At 41.5% G+C, this 17,553-nt stretch overlaps 3 protein-coding genes across 4 annotated transcripts; 1 reads left to right on the top strand and 2 right to left on the bottom strand.

Moving 5' to 3' along the window:
* Window positions 1-208: 208 nt before the first annotated feature.
* LOC106605869 (gamma-aminobutyric acid type B receptor subunit 2) lies at window positions 209-8,524 on the top strand. Its single transcript, XM_082968598.1, is given in 18 exon segments — window positions 209-316; window positions 703-804; window positions 952-1,017; window positions 1,209-1,397; window positions 1,595-1,836; window positions 1,972-2,033; window positions 2,115-2,195; window positions 2,325-2,469; window positions 2,651-2,783; window positions 2,884-2,991; window positions 3,112-3,234; window positions 4,901-5,011; window positions 5,104-5,328; window positions 5,530-5,700; window positions 5,850-7,665; window positions 7,761-7,908; window positions 8,066-8,174; window positions 8,290-8,524. Coding segments are annotated over 15 exon segments (2,199 nt in total). The 3' UTR covers window positions 6,183-7,665; window positions 7,761-7,908; window positions 8,066-8,174; window positions 8,290-8,524.
* LOC106594036 (transmembrane protein 116) lies at window positions 7,974-12,588 on the bottom strand. 2 transcript variants are annotated; one of them, XM_045719058.2, is made up of 11 exons: window positions 12,306-12,588; window positions 11,935-11,981; window positions 11,765-11,828; window positions 11,423-11,551; window positions 10,907-11,011; window positions 10,750-10,799; window positions 10,473-10,556; window positions 10,080-10,221; window positions 9,850-9,994; window positions 9,644-9,723; window positions 7,974-9,553 (listed from the first exon to the last, which is right to left on the bottom strand). In XM_045719058.2, the coding sequence occupies exons 1-11, from the start codon at window positions 12,378-12,380 to the stop codon at window positions 9,338-9,340; spliced, it is 1,137 nt and encodes a 378-aa protein (XP_045575014.1). In that variant the 5' UTR covers window positions 12,381-12,588; the 3' UTR covers window positions 7,974-9,337. The 2 variants fall into 2 exon arrangements, with proteins under 2 accessions (XP_045575014.1, XP_045575015.1); XM_045719059.2 differs by having other exon boundaries at window positions 8,182-9,553; window positions 9,644-9,720.
* Window positions 12,373-16,720, bottom strand: LOC106596636 (ectonucleotide pyrophosphatase/phosphodiesterase family member 7). Its single transcript, XM_014187906.3, has 5 exons — window positions 16,395-16,720; window positions 15,231-15,376; window positions 14,040-14,663; window positions 13,694-13,916; window positions 12,373-13,505 (listed from the first exon to the last, which is right to left on the bottom strand). Exons 1-5 carry the CDS (start codon window positions 16,630-16,632, stop codon window positions 13,435-13,437), a joined length of 1,302 nt encoding a protein of 433 aa, XP_014043381.1. The 5' UTR covers window positions 16,633-16,720; the 3' UTR covers window positions 12,373-13,434.
* Window positions 16,721-17,553: the final 833 nt, after the last annotated feature.

The raw sequence follows: 17,553 nt of genomic DNA, 5'->3' as shown, positions 1-17,553 counted from the left end.
CCTTTTTATACCACGTTGTATTGTTTATCACAATAGAGCATGTTATTTAATAGGTGACATACATGCAAATCACACCATTGCTGGTACTTCAAATAATGATAGAGTGCTCTTCAAGCCTAACATTATTGCACATTCAATATTTCAGCTGTCTTTTGCTGCAACAACGCCTGCTTTAGATGATGAGAAAAAATATCCCAACTTCTTCTGAATGGTCACCTCAGACAACACAGTCAATCAGGCTGTTGTGAAGATCCTACAGAACTACAAGTGGAGACGTGTAGGGACTCTGACCCAGGATGTACAGAGGATCTCAGAGGTACCACTGACCTTGGTAACGCTTTCTGTCACATGCCTGTTTGGTGTACAATGTAGCTGTTATCGCCATTTCGGGGCGGCAGGTAGCCTAGTGGTTAGAGCATTGGACTACTAACCGAAAGGTTGCAAGATCGAATCCCCGAGCTGACCAGGTAAAAATCTGTCATTCTGTCCCTGAACAAGGCAGTTAACCCACTGTTCCTAGGCTGTCATTGAAAATAAGAATTTGTTCTTAACTGACTTGCCTAGTTAAATAAAGGTAAAATAAAAACATTTTTACAAGTAGGGATACAAGGGTATCCGGCATTAGCCTATTGATTAAGACTGCTGACAACTATGCTGTCTTATGTATGAATTCTAAAGTCTATATTGTCCTGTCCTTGAAAGATAAGGAGAGATCTGACTAAACAACTGAGCAAGGCTGATGTTATGGTTGCTGTAACTGAAAGCCTGTCCACTGACCCATGTGTCAATGTAAAGAAATTGAAGGTCAGTAATATGCCCAAATCATCTTTACTAACAAAGTTTGAATTAGGCACTGAATTGCATCATTTCAGAAAATTGCAGATGCATCCTCAACGTGTCAATCTGGAGCTTCTGCCTCTTCTTTGTTTTCTATCATGTCCCTTTCGACAGGATATGGATGTAAGGATCATTATTGGGTTGTTTGACGAGAATTCAGCCTCCAAAGTGTTTTGCTGTGTGAGTACATAACCAGAAAACCTACATTTAAAACTGATGCGATGCAACACAATGCCATCATTAATGATTAGCACTTGTTTGAGACAAAGATTAATGGCAGTTTAACAGCGCATTCATCATACAATTACTTTTGAATGATCTTTATGATAACCATTTGTCTTTGTAATTACCCTGTAACCTTTGTCTTCTAGGCTTACAGCCTGAACATGTTTGGCGGGAGGTATCAGTGGATCCTCCCTGGCGGTTACCAGGGGAGCTGGTGGGAGGAGGCCAACTCCTCCAACTGTGCTTCAAACAACCTGCTGACCGCAATGGAAGGCTACATCACTGTGGACTTCACACACCTCAGTAACAGACAGATAAAAGGCATCTCAGGAAGGGTAGGTACTGAGGTTTTCAGCAAGGGACAACATATTCTGTCGATACTGTGCCATGCTCTCTCCAATGGATAACTTGTGTTTATAACCAAAGATTTGGACGTAATGTTGAAAACATCAAACGGTGTATTTGCAGTGTAGCAAAGGTAATGCAAGAGCATTAAGAGAAGTTAAACAAGCACCTTTGTGTTTCTGTTTAGACCCCACAAGAGTATGACGAGACTTACAACAGAGAGCTGCTGCAGAGAGGGTTGGTTGCAAGCAAGTTCCATGGGTTTGCCTATGATGGAGTTTGGGTGATGGTGAAAGCATTGACCAGGGTCATTGAGTCTGTAAGACACAGAGAGAGATATGACATCCACCGGAACTTCACAGTCAGCGACAAGGAGATTGGACGAATGGTCCTGGATTCCATGAAGGAGATTTGCTTTGAGGGTGTAACTGTAAGTTAGCATGACTGTTGTGTTAACATTCCATTTTAGATAGATCATTGCTCCAAAAGACTAAAGACAAGACGTGTTTTACAAATATTGTTGTCAAATTGACAGTTTCTTTTTTTTCTTTTTTTGGGGGGGGGGGGTCAAGTTCTGTTTAGAAATGGTGAACGCATGGGAACTATTAAATTAAGCCAATTTCAAGGTAAACATTACAGATGTGTATTTCCATGAATTTAGAGAACATTCTTTGTGAAATATTTATCAACTGCTTGTGTTTCCACAGAGGGCCGGGAGGTTAAGATAGGCCAGTATAATGCTGAAGCAGAAGAATTAGAACTCATCAACCACTTAATCAAGTTTCAAGGTAGGTGGCCACACTATTAGGACAAGGCATTAAGAAAGTTGATGATGACACCTCAATCATAAAAAAGAAAGACATTTTCCTTTTTGTTTGTAACAGTCTTTGCATTCTACTTTTTTGTGCCTTTCATAGGCATGGAGCCGCCTAAAGACCGGACACACTCCCAGCGGTGGGATGTCAGTGTTCCCCTCTACATCATGTTGTTATCCACCACTGGCCTGGCCATGCTCATGGCACTCTCCTTCCTCTTCTTCCACATCAAGCATCACAACCATTGGTATGATCATTATTCCAAGCATCTTGTATTGGCTTGTAATTGAACTACATACTTTTTGAGGTAGCTTTCATTGAAACACAAGGTTGTTCTCTATTTCGTTGTTATCCAGTTTACTTACTCACATGCTCTGCTCAGACAAGGCAGCCCGTTAAAAGATCTTAATATTTAGTTTTTCCCATAGGGTCATGAAGAAGTCCAGTCCGTCCATGAACTACCTCATTATCCTGGGTACGATGCTGGCCTGTACCTCTGTCTTCCTCTATGGGCTGGATGGATCCCTTGTGACTGACAAAGTGTTTGTTACACTTTGCCCTGTGAGTACACATGAGCTTAAACATCTAAGCATTTTAGTGATGAGGGAACCCCTTGTTTCAAGGGATGCACATTGTTTCAATGTTTTTCCTCTTGTCACAGATTCGCACATGGATTCTTTCTGTAGGATACACCACAACTTTTGGGGCATTGTTTGCAAAAACTTGGAGGGTCTGGACAATTGTCAAAAATAAGGATATAATTGAAAAGGTAAACTCAAAGTTCGAAAGATCAAGTTAAAGAAACTCAAAAAAAGTACAGGCCTCTTAATCGCCATTTCTCCTGTCTAATATGTAATACTCATCCTCTCCCCCTCTGTTCTTTCTACAGATGAATAAGGATGACCAACTATGGATAATTGTCGGGGGAATGCTGCTAATCGATCTGTGTCTGTTAACCTGCTGGCAGATGGTGGATCCACTCAGACAAACAGTGGAAGAGTTCAGCCTAGAGGTAACACTTTAATTACATGTTTTCTTTTAACCCTGGTCTTACTCTCTTATCTTTTGTTGTGTAGGGGATGCAGACATTGTTAAAGATAGCCTTTCAATTTTAACTGCCTTTTTGATTACCTTGTTCATTTCCCACGGTATTGTTGTGTAGAGGATGCGGACGTTGTTAAAGTTAGCCTCTGAATTTTAACTGCGGTTTTGATTAGCTTGTTGTTAATTTCCCCCGGATTGTTGTGTAGGGGATGCGGATGTTGTTAAAGTTAGCCTTTCAATTTTAACTGCGTTTTTGATTAGCTTGTTGTTAATTTCCCCCGGTGTTGTTGTGCCAGTCATGCTCCTTTTTTCTAATGTCCTCTTAGTAATGCCATGTTTATTTACTATTGTATTCTATTTCTTACTCTTTAAGAGTCTCTGGAAGTCTTGAAAGGAACAAATAAAATGAATTGTTAGATCCAGATCCTATTAGACGAACAGTGGAAGAGTTCAGCTCGGAGGGTTAATCACTCAGACAGGTCACGTATTGGCCAAGGTGGTACTTCAGTACCATCAGCACACATGCTTTTAAGTTAAAAGGTGTCTAAATGTGTACGCTTCTTATAGGAAGTATCATTACATTTAGTTAACTGGTTATCCAATCATTCTGCCCACCTCCACAACATAACCATCCCTATTGGCCAACCTCTTTAGACCTGAGACACCATCATTCTACACTGCAAATCTCACCACCCATGAGTTGAATCCCCTCTGTTCGAAGCTAAAGATCAACCGCAGTACACTGTGTGTTGGAATGCACACTATCATGGGCTTTGTTTACAGTAATGAGATTATCTGGTTTTACTGTCGATCATCCACAGATTACAGTAAATGGTGTGTAGGGTTAACCTCTGGTCTGGAGTCGACCATGTGGTAGTAGTAAATGGCTCTGGTCTGGAGTCGACCGTGTGGTGGTAGTGAATGGCTCTGGTCTGGAGTCGACCGTGTGGTGGTAGTGAATGGCTCTGGTCTGGAGTCGACCGTGTGGTGGTAGTGAATGGCTCTGGTCTGGAGTCGACCGTGTGGGGGTTGTGAATGGCTCTGGTCTGGAGTCGACCGTGTGGTGGTAGTGAATGGCTCTGGTCTGGAGTCGACCTTGTGGTGGTTGTGAATGGCTCTGGTCTGGAGTCGACCGTGTGGTGGTAGTGAATGGCTCTGGTCTGGAGTCGACCTTGTGGTGGTAGTGAATGGCTCTGGTCTGGAGTCGACCGTGTGGTGGTAGTGAATGGCTCTGGTCTGGAGTCGACCGTGTGGTGGTAATGAATGGCTCTGGTCTGGAGTCGACCGTGTGGTGGTTGTGAATGGCTCTGGTCTGGAGTCGACCGTGTGGTGGTAGTGAATGGCTCTGGTCTGGAGTCGACCGTGTGGTGGTAGTGAATGGCTCTGGTCTGGAGTCGACCGTGTGGTGGTAGTGAATGGCTCTGGTCTGGAGTCGACCTTGTGGTGGTAGTGAATGGCTCTGGTCTGGAGTCGACCGTGTGGTGGTTGTGAATGGCTCTGGTCTGGAGTTGACCTTGTGGTGGTTGTGAATGGCTCTGGTCTGGAGTCGACCGTGTGGTAGAGTAGTAGTAAATGTGAACCTCAGAGGGAGATCAATAATATTAAAATAGTCTTTCCTTTTTGTGGTGTTTCAGACTGATCCTGGTGGTGAAGATGTTAATACAAGGCACTTCCTGGAGCACTGTGAAAGTACAAACATGACTAAATGGCTCGCCATTGTATATGGCTACAAAGGGCTTCTAATGGTGAGAGAAATTGCCAGAACCATGTTCAACACCCAGGATCCTTTTCAAACAAAGCTGATAATCTAGCTGATGGTTTTCCATATTTTCTTTAGTTTCTTGGATGTTTCCTGGCCTTGAGAACAAGGCATGCACATATCCATCTACTTGATGACAGCAAGTACACAAGGCTGAGCATGTACCATGTGACCATCATGTCTATCATTGGAGCATCAGGGTGCTTCCTGACCCAGTATCACCCTAATGTGCAGCTCTTCATCATGGCTTTGGTGGTCATCTCCTGCTGTACCTGCACCCTGTGTCTGGTGTTCCTGCCCAAGGTGTCACCTGCCACATCTCTGAAACCTCCTCTTGTATACATGTTGAGCTCTCATGTTCAAATATCTCATTTATCTCAATGTTCTTGTTTTACTTCCATTTCTCAATGTATATTGTTTACAAATTGGTGTATATGGTAGATTATGTTGGATGTAAACACTCGTCTTGAAAAATATAATTGAATGCTTCTGTCTTGATCCTAGCTTGTAAAAATCAGAGACAATCCCAACCCAGTGGATCCAACTAGCTGGTTACAATGTGATCTTAACAAGGAGGATTCGGAGACCTCCAGTTCCTCTAGCAGTCTCAATCAGGGCAGATCTCTTGAAAGCCTGCGGACTGAAAACCAGCAGCTCCGGAGGAGAATCACAGAGGTGAGTTCTGAACCCTTGTCTTGAGTCTAAACAATTCACAGAACTTTAACCGTTGTAGGTTGAACACCCATCTGTTGTGGAGATAATAATCATTAATACCATTTCAGATGGTGGAACTTTGTGAATTAACATATAAATGGTCTTTGCAGATTGGTGACCAGTTGGAGGATGTCGCCATGCAAGTACTAGAGGAAGATCTGAGTCCTCCCAGTCGACAGGGCCGTGAAGTTTTTATTTATTTATTTTTATTTCACCTTTATTTAACCAGGTAGGCAAGTTGAGAACAAGTTCTCATTTACAATTGCGACCTGGCCAAGATGACACTGAGAGCCCAGGTGTGCTCTGAGGATGTGCCCAGGATGAACAGGGAACACTTTGATGACATCAACTCACCTGAACAGTACAGGAAAATATATTACTCTGATACTAAAAGATACATTATGCAATACAAATATTTTCTATACTTTCTATATATACACTGAGTATACAAAACATTATGAACATGTGCTCTTTCCATAACATAGACTAACCAGGTGAATCCATGTGAAAACTATGATCTTTTATTATATTGTTAAATGGTCCACCACCCAAAGAACATCCAGCCAACTTGAAACAACTGTGGGAAGCATTGGAGTCAACATGGACCAGCATCCCTGTGGACCGCTTTCCACACCTTGTAGTCCAGGCTCTTCTGAGGGCAACTCAATATTAGGAAGATGTTCTTAATGTTTTGTACACTCAGTGTATAAGTATCTTTTTTTATAGAAATATCTACTGTATGAATGAAACGTCCTACACACTTGCTTGTTTTTCTTTGCAGCTTACAACGAAGACGGTCCGTGCAGCTGCCAATTCTTCACCACGCCTACATGCCAGCCATTGGGGGAATGACTGCCAGCTGTTCCAGCCTTCTGAGAAGTCCCGATGTCCCCAGTGCCCAACAGAGACAGATGCCACCATCGCATCAGGTCATGGTCACCAGGCTGTGACTGTATTTCCCTCTAGAGTGAGTGACAATATGCTGGAAAAGTTACAATATTCATTGAACTGCCTGTGGTTCCACTGGCAGCTGGAAGTCAAATGACCTTCCTTTACCTTGACTGCCATAGCATCATTCACATATGAAGTCATGTATCTACAACTTGTCTGGATGTGAACATGTGGTGCTGACAAAAGTTTTGTGTGGTAAATTACAATAGCTGCTTTCTTTATCGATTTTTAGTTGATTGATTGCAGTGCAACTCATAGAAATGGTCTCCTGATGGAAAAACAATAAAAACATTGCCCGTTCCCTCTGTGTTTCCCAACATGGGAGTATCCTGTATTGCAGCAGGATACTGGCAGTGACTGTATTTGCACTCTTGGTAATTGCTCTGTGCTGTGGTACTGCTCTCTGATACTGCTCTCTGATACTGCTCTGTCATGTTGTCACTGGGAATTTCCTGGTTTGCTAAAGCCCAGGAATGAACTTTAAACTGTGTTCCAAGGCAGAAGTTAACCCTTTACAGCAGTCAAATAAATAATTGATTGTCTTTCCAAACATTGCCTCTGTCCTGGAGAACATCTGGCTATGTCTAAGCAAATACAAGTTTATGTTATGTCTTTCAAAGATGATGAATTATCGGTTTGAGAGTATAACCTTTAAATGTGCATATTTGTAAAAAAAATAAATATATATATATATATATATTATAAGAAAAAGTGCTACAACTATTTTGCAATCCACTGTTGTTTGCCAGACAGTACTTTCTATTTGAAGAGAATGTGCTGCAATAACAAAACAGGGAGGAGTGTCTCAACTTGGGGTTTATAAAAAGGTAAATCTATCTCACTGCACAAAGTGTATTCGGTATCCACAACATCCTTGGAAAAAGAATCCTGCCATGTTCTCCATCAGAACCGCATTCATCCTGCCAGCTCTTCTGGCCCTTTTGGTTGTACATGTGGAATCCTCTTTCAGTGGTGGTAAGTTTGAACAACTTTTTGTAGAAATATCTATAAATATAGTATTATGATGTTATTGTTATGTTGTTCATGTGTTATTATAACGTTTCTCATAGGTGGTGGAGGATCCTACAATTATGACATATCTAAAATGTCTGACCTGAGGAAGCTGTACAACTCCAAGGTGTATGAAGCGGACAGAATGAGGAGACCCCTTGAAGGCATGACCTTTCAGGTGGGGATTCTCAGCCACTCAGGAGTCAGGTGAGTAACATCATATTATGCGTGATATGCGTATGATATTTATAAAATAAGCCCACAAAAGTCAGTTTGTTACGACATATCTAGCAACATCATGTTTATTATTTAAGAAATGGCCTAAACTACCCGCTATGTCTAATCCTTCATTGTTGATCCACAGAGTGACTTTGGCTGATGGCTCCCAGTGGCTTGTCCATAAAGGGGATGGATTTGGCATCAGCACTCAGACTGTAGTGGTGGCTGCACGCCACATGAGTCAAGACTGGAAGGCAAGTATTCAATCCGCTTTCTTTCATAAGCCATTTTTATTGAAATGACTCTGTAGTGGCAAATACATAGTCGTTCAGATTAAAACATTGTTTTTTTTTTACAACTTTTTTGCAGAAAGTTGAAACCAAAAACTTTAGAGGAAGTAAGACGGTCTCTGATTTCGTCAAAGCTGGAGGCACTGACTACAGCCTCATCTTTGATAACTGCCATGATGCAGCTGGTCGGATGTGGGAGTGAAACAATATTTTATTGTTTTGATGAGGCTGCAGCAGTTACTATATTTTAGCTGCAATGCCCATTTCATATTGATGGATTGAGTTAAACTGAAATAAAGTCCAATGCATTGACAGACTGTAAATTCACATTCTTTTCATTCAGTTTCATTTACATCTCAGAAAAAAAGAAATTGTATGTTGTGGTGATGTATTTATCCCGTTGTCATGCCTGTCACATTTTATGCAAGGCAATAATTGCCCCCTTTGATAGATAAAGTTTAGAATTGAACTCAAGGAGTGAGCATAAACTTACAGTAACATTTCTGTGACCAAGCCCATGCAGGGCGAAAACTAAACATTACACACGCTTGCGTATCTACGACCATCACACAACACCACGGGCCAAACTCGTACGTCAAGCAGCATCTCTGTGAATGGAGTTCCTTTGTTCCATCAAGATGAAAAGTGACAGGCTGCTCACTGTTTCCACTAGGTTGGGCTCAATCAGGGCCCCTCTAAATCAAAGACATGCCAGTCAGATACAAAGCCTTTCACAAATATCCTCGGCTGTCCCCAACTACTGTGGGAAATTCTAAACACTAATGTAGAGACAATGTTTGCACGACCGATGCAGTCAAAACAAGTGAGGGAGGGAGTGACTCTGATTCCGATGAAAGTACAGGGCTCTCAGATCCTGTTTCAGAGCTGCTCTTCCTCTCGTTGTAAATTCCCTGGTTCTTCCTTTTTTTTACGCCTCAGCAGTTCAGCCTCTGTCTGGTTTGACCCTGCTGTCCCTTGTGTACAGCCTTGGGTATTCTTGCTTCATTGGTATAACAGGTGCTTCCCAAGGTACTGTCCCCAAGATTCACAACCAAACCGTCACTCCCAGTCTGGCACAAAAGGCTTTGTTTAATTTCTTTTGCCAGTTTCACAACCGCCATAGTAAGTTAATGTGGTGTCGGTAGAATACCAGATCCTTCTATATCATCTGGTTTGGGGGATGGTGTTGACCATAGAGTTTTATAGCCTTTCTTCTGAGATCTCAGAAGTGGCGTCTGGGTGTCCATGTCCCTTAGAGCATCTTTGCTAGCTGAGCGGAAGTGTGTCTGTGTCCAGCCGTACACCACACAGTTCAGAAGGCCTTGAGAGGATGAGGTGAAGGCCTGGGATGAAGATGAGGAAGTAAAAGTTAAGCCATGGACTGAGGTTGCACACGTCTTGGATGTAGGTTTCAGAGCAGCTGGCAGTTTTACCTGTAAGATGTAGAGAATGACACCCACAACTCCCTCCACTGATTTGGGGTTGTACAGAATCATGGCTGCCAGGAAGACTGCTGAAATGAAAAGGTAAATAAGGCAATATATCAAAAAGGAGAATGTGATTTTCAGCTGCTACAAATATTTTAGCAAGCCCGGGGGGGCCCTAGGATTCTGAGCTGTGTGAACAGTACTGTAGTTACCTGGGCCCCAACAGAAGAAGAAGACAGAGGGGTAGAGGAGCATGTGTCGGTCCAGAACACGAAGCGACGCCCACTGCCTGTCGCCTAGGAAACCACTAGAACTCACACAACGTCTGTAAACAGTGCAGGCTTTTCCCATGAGCACCTGGTGTAGACAAAGGACGTGTGAATCCAAGATACGTTTGAGTAAAATAAATATAAGATGGTAACCATGGGATAGGCTGACTTACCACAATGCCAACAAAGGTGAGGAGGAACGCTGCCAGGAAGACAGCAATACTGTACATGTGTACCAGGCGGCAAGCTGAGTCCACCTCCATCTTGCTCAAGTCAGTAGACATGAAGAGTGCCTCCGTGTGCATTAGAAGGCACCTAATATGCAGGGAGAGGGACATTAGTCAAACCGTTATGCACCTCAAATCAACAAGAGATATGTATAAAAAAACAACATTAAAAATGACGATTAACTCATATTAATTGACCAAACATTTAGCACGGAAGTGCGTGATATGAATTCTGATTGCCTTACTAAAACTACAAACCTTATTGACACACAATTATCTCTATCCCAAAGTAAACTATCCATGATAATACTCCTACTTTGATGCATGCTACAGACCTACTTGTAAGGCTGGCTGAAGTTTGTGTAACAGTGGTCCATGTTTCCTGTTACCAACACTGGCAGCATCAGCAGCACGGGGAGGACGCTGGAGGAGAAACGGGGACAGGACATTTAGCATACTCCCTCTATTGGATGCATAATGACATCTAGTGAACTTTAAATAGGTCAAGCATATACTAGGCCGTCATTGTAAATAAGAATTTGTTCTTAACTGACTTGCCTGGTTAAATAAATACATGTAAATGAAATACTCTTTCTGTGAAATAGTCCATGCTTACCATGACAGGACTGCAGCAATCTTGCTGAAACTTCTCAATTTGGTGGCGCACTTCAACAAAACAGAGACCAGACTTTAACCAAACAGTTGAATATGGGGAATTACAGACAACCAAATGTGTAAGACATTAAAACGATCATTTGTCAGGTAGCACCTACTTGGGCTGGGTATCCATGAAGGCTACTGTAGAATCTGTTATTTAGCCCAGAGTACAGGGTCCATACATAGTTCAATGTGTAGAAGAACGAGGTCATATACAGCATCTGTTAAAAGACAGGGGTTCTCCGTCAGTGGTCACCATGAATCAACCAACATTTACTTCTATTTTAGTGGTGAGAAGCATGGTATGACGTGTCAATGGAATGGTGTTCCCTTTCTGCGTATCCATGGAGATGAGATATCTAGGACCATCATTGGTTTTGTTGTGGGGTTATATATCATGCTCCCTTTTGGGACAGAATATTCCAGTGCACAAGTACAAGGGAAATGGGTCAGCCACATCCAGACTCCTTTGTCCCGATCTAACAGAATTGAAGAGGCATCAAATTGGGCTAGATTTGCTGCTCTACTTCATTTGGGCCGGATCTAGATCGGCCTTGGTCATCTATTTCTCAGAGTGAAACATTAATTCAACTCTTACTGTAAATGAATGTATTATATGTCTGTGTACATACCTGTTCAACGATGTGTAGGTTGTAGCAGGTGGCATGGCTATCACAGTCCTGGGTGAACAGTACTGCTCCTATCAGCCAGCTGACTGCCAGCAGCAAGTCTGTCACACTCAGTAAGAACAATGGCTGGATCTGCAGAGGAGGTAGTATTGGGCATTGTTTTGGAGTCTAAAGCACAGTCATGGTATTGTAGGTAGGTTAATAATATTGTTATTAATAAAAACAACAACAATTGGATTTATATAGCGCCTTTCTACCAACTAAGGTAGGCTATAATATATGCTTAAATGAGGAAACAATTAAAACCAACTGTAGAGGGGATCATCTGTAGTGTTTGTAACTAACCTCAGGTGTCCTTATAAGGTGTTGGAAAGTTGCATAAACAATTATGGAACCTGAACCGACAATGCTGCAAATAACAACAAAAAACACATTGGGAAGAGCTCTTGACTTGACCTGTGTGATCACCAGATTGTACAATTACAAAGAGGTTGTAAATGCTGCGCCCTGCTTACCTTAGCACTGCCATTATCATCTGGATCCATCTGACTGCAAAGTACACCTTTACAGGGGAAAGGTGTTGATTAGAAACCAAAACAGTCACTATCCCTACCTGCAGAGGGCGAGGCAGATCCTATAACAGATCCTATAACAGATCCTATAACACTACTCTGGTCAATTGGGGAGAATAATCTCATCCACTTTCTACAGTGCGAGAGGGTGGTCCCACCCCCCAAAAGCCATGCTGCAGACACATGTGGCAACGATGTAGCTACAACTAAGAAATACACATTGCTGTACACTGTACAGTAGTTTAAATACAGGACAACTACAAATGAATAATCACAATACTTAATACTTAACACAATACTTGTAAATTACTTACAACTGTCCAGTCCTCAGGCGTTGTTGTGTTTTGCTCCGTGTTGTTTGAGACATCTTGCAAGACGAAATTTAACATTTTTTCTTTATTCTAAGACTTAAGTCAATTGTAGAATATATATATGTCGTTCCCAAAACATTCAGCCATAGCTTAAAACAACAGAGACTAGTTGTGATGTAGGCTGAGTAACCTAGACACGCACGGATCCAAAACTGAAGTGGTTGTACAGCAGTATAACGTCACATAGAATGCAGGGCGCGCTCACTCTCCGTTTGACCTAACCTGTCCTGCTTCGTCACATGACCGCAACAAGTGTAGCCACTCATCATGGCTGGTTTCAAAATCATATAATTTCCATTAGGCAATAGCCCATAGCCTATTCACCCTTGTTGTTTAAATGTCAAGTCACCACTTCACCCTGCAATAACCTTGGCCATGACAAAAATGAACTGCATCAATGTGAAAAACATACACTGACTGTACAAAACACGAAGAACAGGTGCGCCTAGCGCAGCTACCACCATACCCCGTTCAAAGGCACTCAATATGTTGTCCTGCCCATTCACCCTCTGAATGGAACACACACAATCCATGTCTCAATCAGGTTTAAAAATCCCCCTTTAACCTGTCTCCTCCCCTTCATATACACTGATTTGAAGTGGATTTAACAAGTGACATCAATAAGGGATCATAGCTTTCACCTGGTCAGACTGCCATTGAAAGAGCAGTCAGAGTGCAGTATAGCTGCAGTTATGCCACGGATATGACAAAACATTTATTTTTACTGCTCTAATTACATTGCTAACCAGTTTATAATAGCAATAAGGAACCTCCGGGGTTTGTGGTATATGGCCAATATACCACGGCTAAGGGCTCTGTCCAGGACGTGTGTTAGAACAGCCCTTAGCCGTGGTATATTGGCGCAAAGGGGGTCCGACCCGGTACTAGATAGGTGTACCTAATAAACTGGAAACTGAGTGTATAATACAATCACATGGATATTGTTGATGAAAATCATAGTGAATGTGATTCTCCTTAAGAATATCTGTTGGAGTTTTGGTTATGATTGATTCAACTATGCAATTCTTTTCAGTTAACGAACATTACGGAAAATAACCGACATCATAAATAACTAGATGACAAATAAAATGTAGACAAATATCGATGCCAAAACACCAAGGGACATCTGATTTCTTCTCCCACCTGTGTAGAGAAGAATGGTGCCATTAGATATAACCATTTCTCATGTCAGTCTTGATAATTATCTTATACCAGAAGTATCATCAGTGGAGCACACATTATGGTTGATATCTTCCTGTATTAGAATGAATTAATAGACACTGTCATGCATTTTGATACTAATATGCTTTCTAGAAGCTCACAGCTCGTACCGTTCTGAAGCAGCATGCCCTCAGTGACAGATAGGGAGCCATTGTTAGGGGCTGGAGCTATCTGCAGCAGCTTGCACATTAGAGGGTAGATGTGGACACTGTCAAAGGGCTCGGACAGATAACTCTTCTTGAAATCTGGTCCAAAAGCACGGAAGATGGTCTTCATGTCCATTTCGTCCATATGGAATCCATGATCTCCTTTGTTTACGTAGACGATCAACCGCTGTTGAAATTACATGCATATCATAATTGTTTTTATTTTTTTAATCTGTGATATTTTTACTTTACCATTTTTTACTTTATACATAGTATATGAAGTGTCTTTAAAGTTAATACCAGTACCTACCGAGTTTAAGTTGAAACCTAGATCAGCAATGACAATAATAGGCTGCATTCTGTCATTCTTGGACAAATGAAAGTTCTCTGGCATATCTTCCTTCTTGTAGACTGTGAGGTTTGGGGCCTTCATGAGAGCATCATAAACCTGCTGTTCCTTTCCTTTCTTCGGTGTGATCATTCCAAACCCGCCGTAGTCAAGGAGCTCAAAATAAACCAAGTTGAAGAAATTCAGGTATTTAGAGAGGATTATCTCATCTACAAGAGGTCTTTTTTTAACGGTGGTCATGCCATGGTCAGAGGTGATGATGACGTTCAGGTTATCTGTCAAACCATCTCGCTGGATGGCCTCCCTCAGGTATCCGATGGTGCGGTCAATCTGCTTTATTATGGTTTTCCTGTCAGGATGGTCTGGTCCTTTGGCATGACCCACGTTGTCAGGCTCTCCATAGTACAGAGTCACAAAGTCAAAATCTTCTTTGGTGAACCAGCTCAACACAGTGTCAATATTCTGATGCCACTCTGTTTCGTTATCATCTTGTTGACCTGTTTCCTCAACCACCGCCCGGTTTACACATTGACCACTGTAGTTGGCGGCTCCTCCAGGAAAGAAAAAGGAACCTGTTTTCAGGCCCTGAAAGAGAAGAAAAGATATGTATGCTTGTATGTATGCTTCTAATTACAGGGTGTAGTAGGGGTCTTAACTTTCATCAGAGCTACTTCATTCACGTAAAAATAATCAAGTCAAATCAAACTTTGTCACATGCGCCGAATACAACAAGTGTAGACCTTACCGTGAAATGCTTACTTACAAGCCCTTAACCAACAGTGTAGTTCATGAAGAGTTTAAGAAAATATTTACCAAATAAACTAATGTACAAAATTCAATAAATTATAAAAAGTAACCCAATAACATAACAATAACAAGGCTATATACAGGGGGTACCGGTACCGAGTCAGTGTGCAGGGGTACAGGTTAGTTGAGGTAATTTGTACATGTAGGTAGGGGTGAAGTGACTATGCATAGATAATAAACAGCGAGTAGCAGCAGTGTAAAAACAAATGGAGGGGGGGTCAATGTAATAGTCTGACAGTGGTTTCTGTAGCTGTCAGTAGGAGGACTGTAAGATAAATCTGCATATTAGACAAATAACACTTGTGATATTTTATGTCCAGGATGAAATCCTGACCAGTTCCTCACCTGGTTCTGTGCTGTAATCCACAACGGTAAGGCTCCATTGTCCCACCACTCAGACCTCTTCAAGGTAGCTTTATGGCCCACTTTCTGATGAGTTGTGGAATTAAACATCATATTGTGAACAACTCCATGATCCTCTATCCATCTCCCTGTGAGAGATATGAGAAGAAAATAGAATGACATGTAAATATTTTCTAATGCCAACAACCTTCCAGTTTGAATTGTCTCTTCGTCATGACATTATGATAAACAGTATCCAAAACCTCAATGATGTGTCTTATCAAGGATATCAAAGATGGCATTTACAACTTTAATTGCTGTACTATAATTATTTTGTATCACTGTCATATAAGAGAACATTTAGAAATTGTCTGTAGATTTGTGTTTTTTTTTCTGAATTAACAAATGAAAACATAAGGTGATTTCCATTTCTCAGGAATAACTCTAGGGTCAGATTAAAGTGAGGTCAACTGCCCAGAAATAAAGTAAGCAGCAAGTTTGAAGAGATTTGTATTTAAATAATTAGGACCCGAAGGATATGTACAGTATGTGCCCATTTACAGTGTACATTTGATTTATTTAATTTTAATTTTACCTTTATTTAACTAGGCAAGTCAGTTAAGAACAAATTCCAATTTTCAATGACGGCCAAGGAACAGTGGGTTAACTGCCTTGTTCAGGCGCAGAATGACATATTAGATTGTCCTAAAAATCCGAAAGAACATTTAATTTACATTTACATACATTACAGGAGCAATTATGCTTAAGTGCTGTGCTCAAGGTCACATCAACATATTTTCCACCTAGTCAACTCTTAACCACTAGGCTACCTGCCAGCCAGAACACTGGCAAGTAAGGCAACTTTGTAACGTGAGTGAGATCATGGTCAGGACTGGGATTTTCTGGGCACATGCCACAAACAAAACTGTTTATATGAAAACATGGAAATATTTGGCCAAAGAAATCAATTGTCAATAATCCATCAACAGTAGTGGGCTACATTTGACTTCAAAACCAGTTTTGAAACAGTAACTTGGGCCCGTAGTCACATTTTACCCAAGGAAATACTTCTTATTTTTTATTAATATGCACCTGATTGAGAACTTCAAACAAGCTACTCAAATGCACGCAACAAGTCAATAGCATTTTGTAACTCTTCTGCCTTACCAGTTATGGTGGTAAAGTGAGATGGGGACGTCATGGTGATAGCCGGAGGGGTGATGTACTTTGCCTTCACTCCATCTTCCACTAACTTGTCCATGTGAGGGGTGTCTACGTCTTGATCATAGTCCCATCGGAAACCATCAAAGGAGATCACCAGCAACTTGTTGTGTGTCCCCATGTTCAATGGTTTGCACTCTACACTGAGAAAAACTGCCATTCCCAAATACAAATCCAACCACATCTTGATGTCTTGGCTTGTCTGCACTAACTAATCCTGTTGGGCTTGATGGATGTCATTTATAGTCATCATTGTGGTCAGGAAGATAACACTCAGAACACATGTTATCTTCAAAGAACAAACCTTGAATGTGCCTTGCTTTAATAGACAGGAGGGGTGTTATCAATTGTTATCTGAAGAGAGATTTCACCTAAGATGCCTAGAAATTAGTCTATGGACCCAAGAGTGTCATTAACCCAAGACTAAGATCTGTCTACTCAGCTACTCAGCATATAGGTAGAGTTATCTTTAGTTGTGAGTGTAGTAATGGGTCAGGTAGGACCCTGTAATGATGCTCTAAACAGCATGCCAGAGCCCTGAGGTTAAACAAGGTATTTGACAGCCTCTACTTCTATGCCTTGTACCTCAGTAGACAGATCTTAGTTTTTTTCTTTTTTTTATCTTTGCTGTCCAAAATACTCCACCAACAGCTTCTGTTCAAGGTAATCCACCGTATCAACAAAACAGTAAAACATGACCCTGAAAACGACGTTGAACTATTAACTTTCCTAAAATCAATCTACTAAAATGTCATTGTAGTAATCTTATCTAGGTGACCTCAGGCAGTGTCCCAACCCATTAGGGGTTGCAGCAGGTGACTTTGCTGATAGCTGCTTTATTGAGGAAAACTTCTACTTTCTATGACTGTGATACTGTATGTGATTCTCTCACCTAGCTATCTTAAAATGAATCAATTAACTGTCGTCGCTCTGGAGCCATAGGAGGATGGGCTCATTGTAATGGCTGGAATGGAGTTAATGGAACGTTATCAAACACATCAAACATATGGAAACCACTTTTGACACCGTTCCATTCATTTCTTTCCAGCCATTACAATGAGCCGTCCTCCTATAACTCCGGATGATTTGAAGTTGAATGAGCTTT

The sequence above is a fragment of the Salmo salar genome, chromosome 02 (genome assembly GCF_965601325.2).
Source record: "Salmo salar chromosome 02, fSalSal1, whole genome shotgun sequence".
NCBI lineage: Eukaryota > Metazoa > Chordata > Actinopteri > Salmoniformes > Salmonidae > Salmo > Salmo salar.
This window is presented reverse-complemented; position numbering and strand designations above follow the sequence as displayed.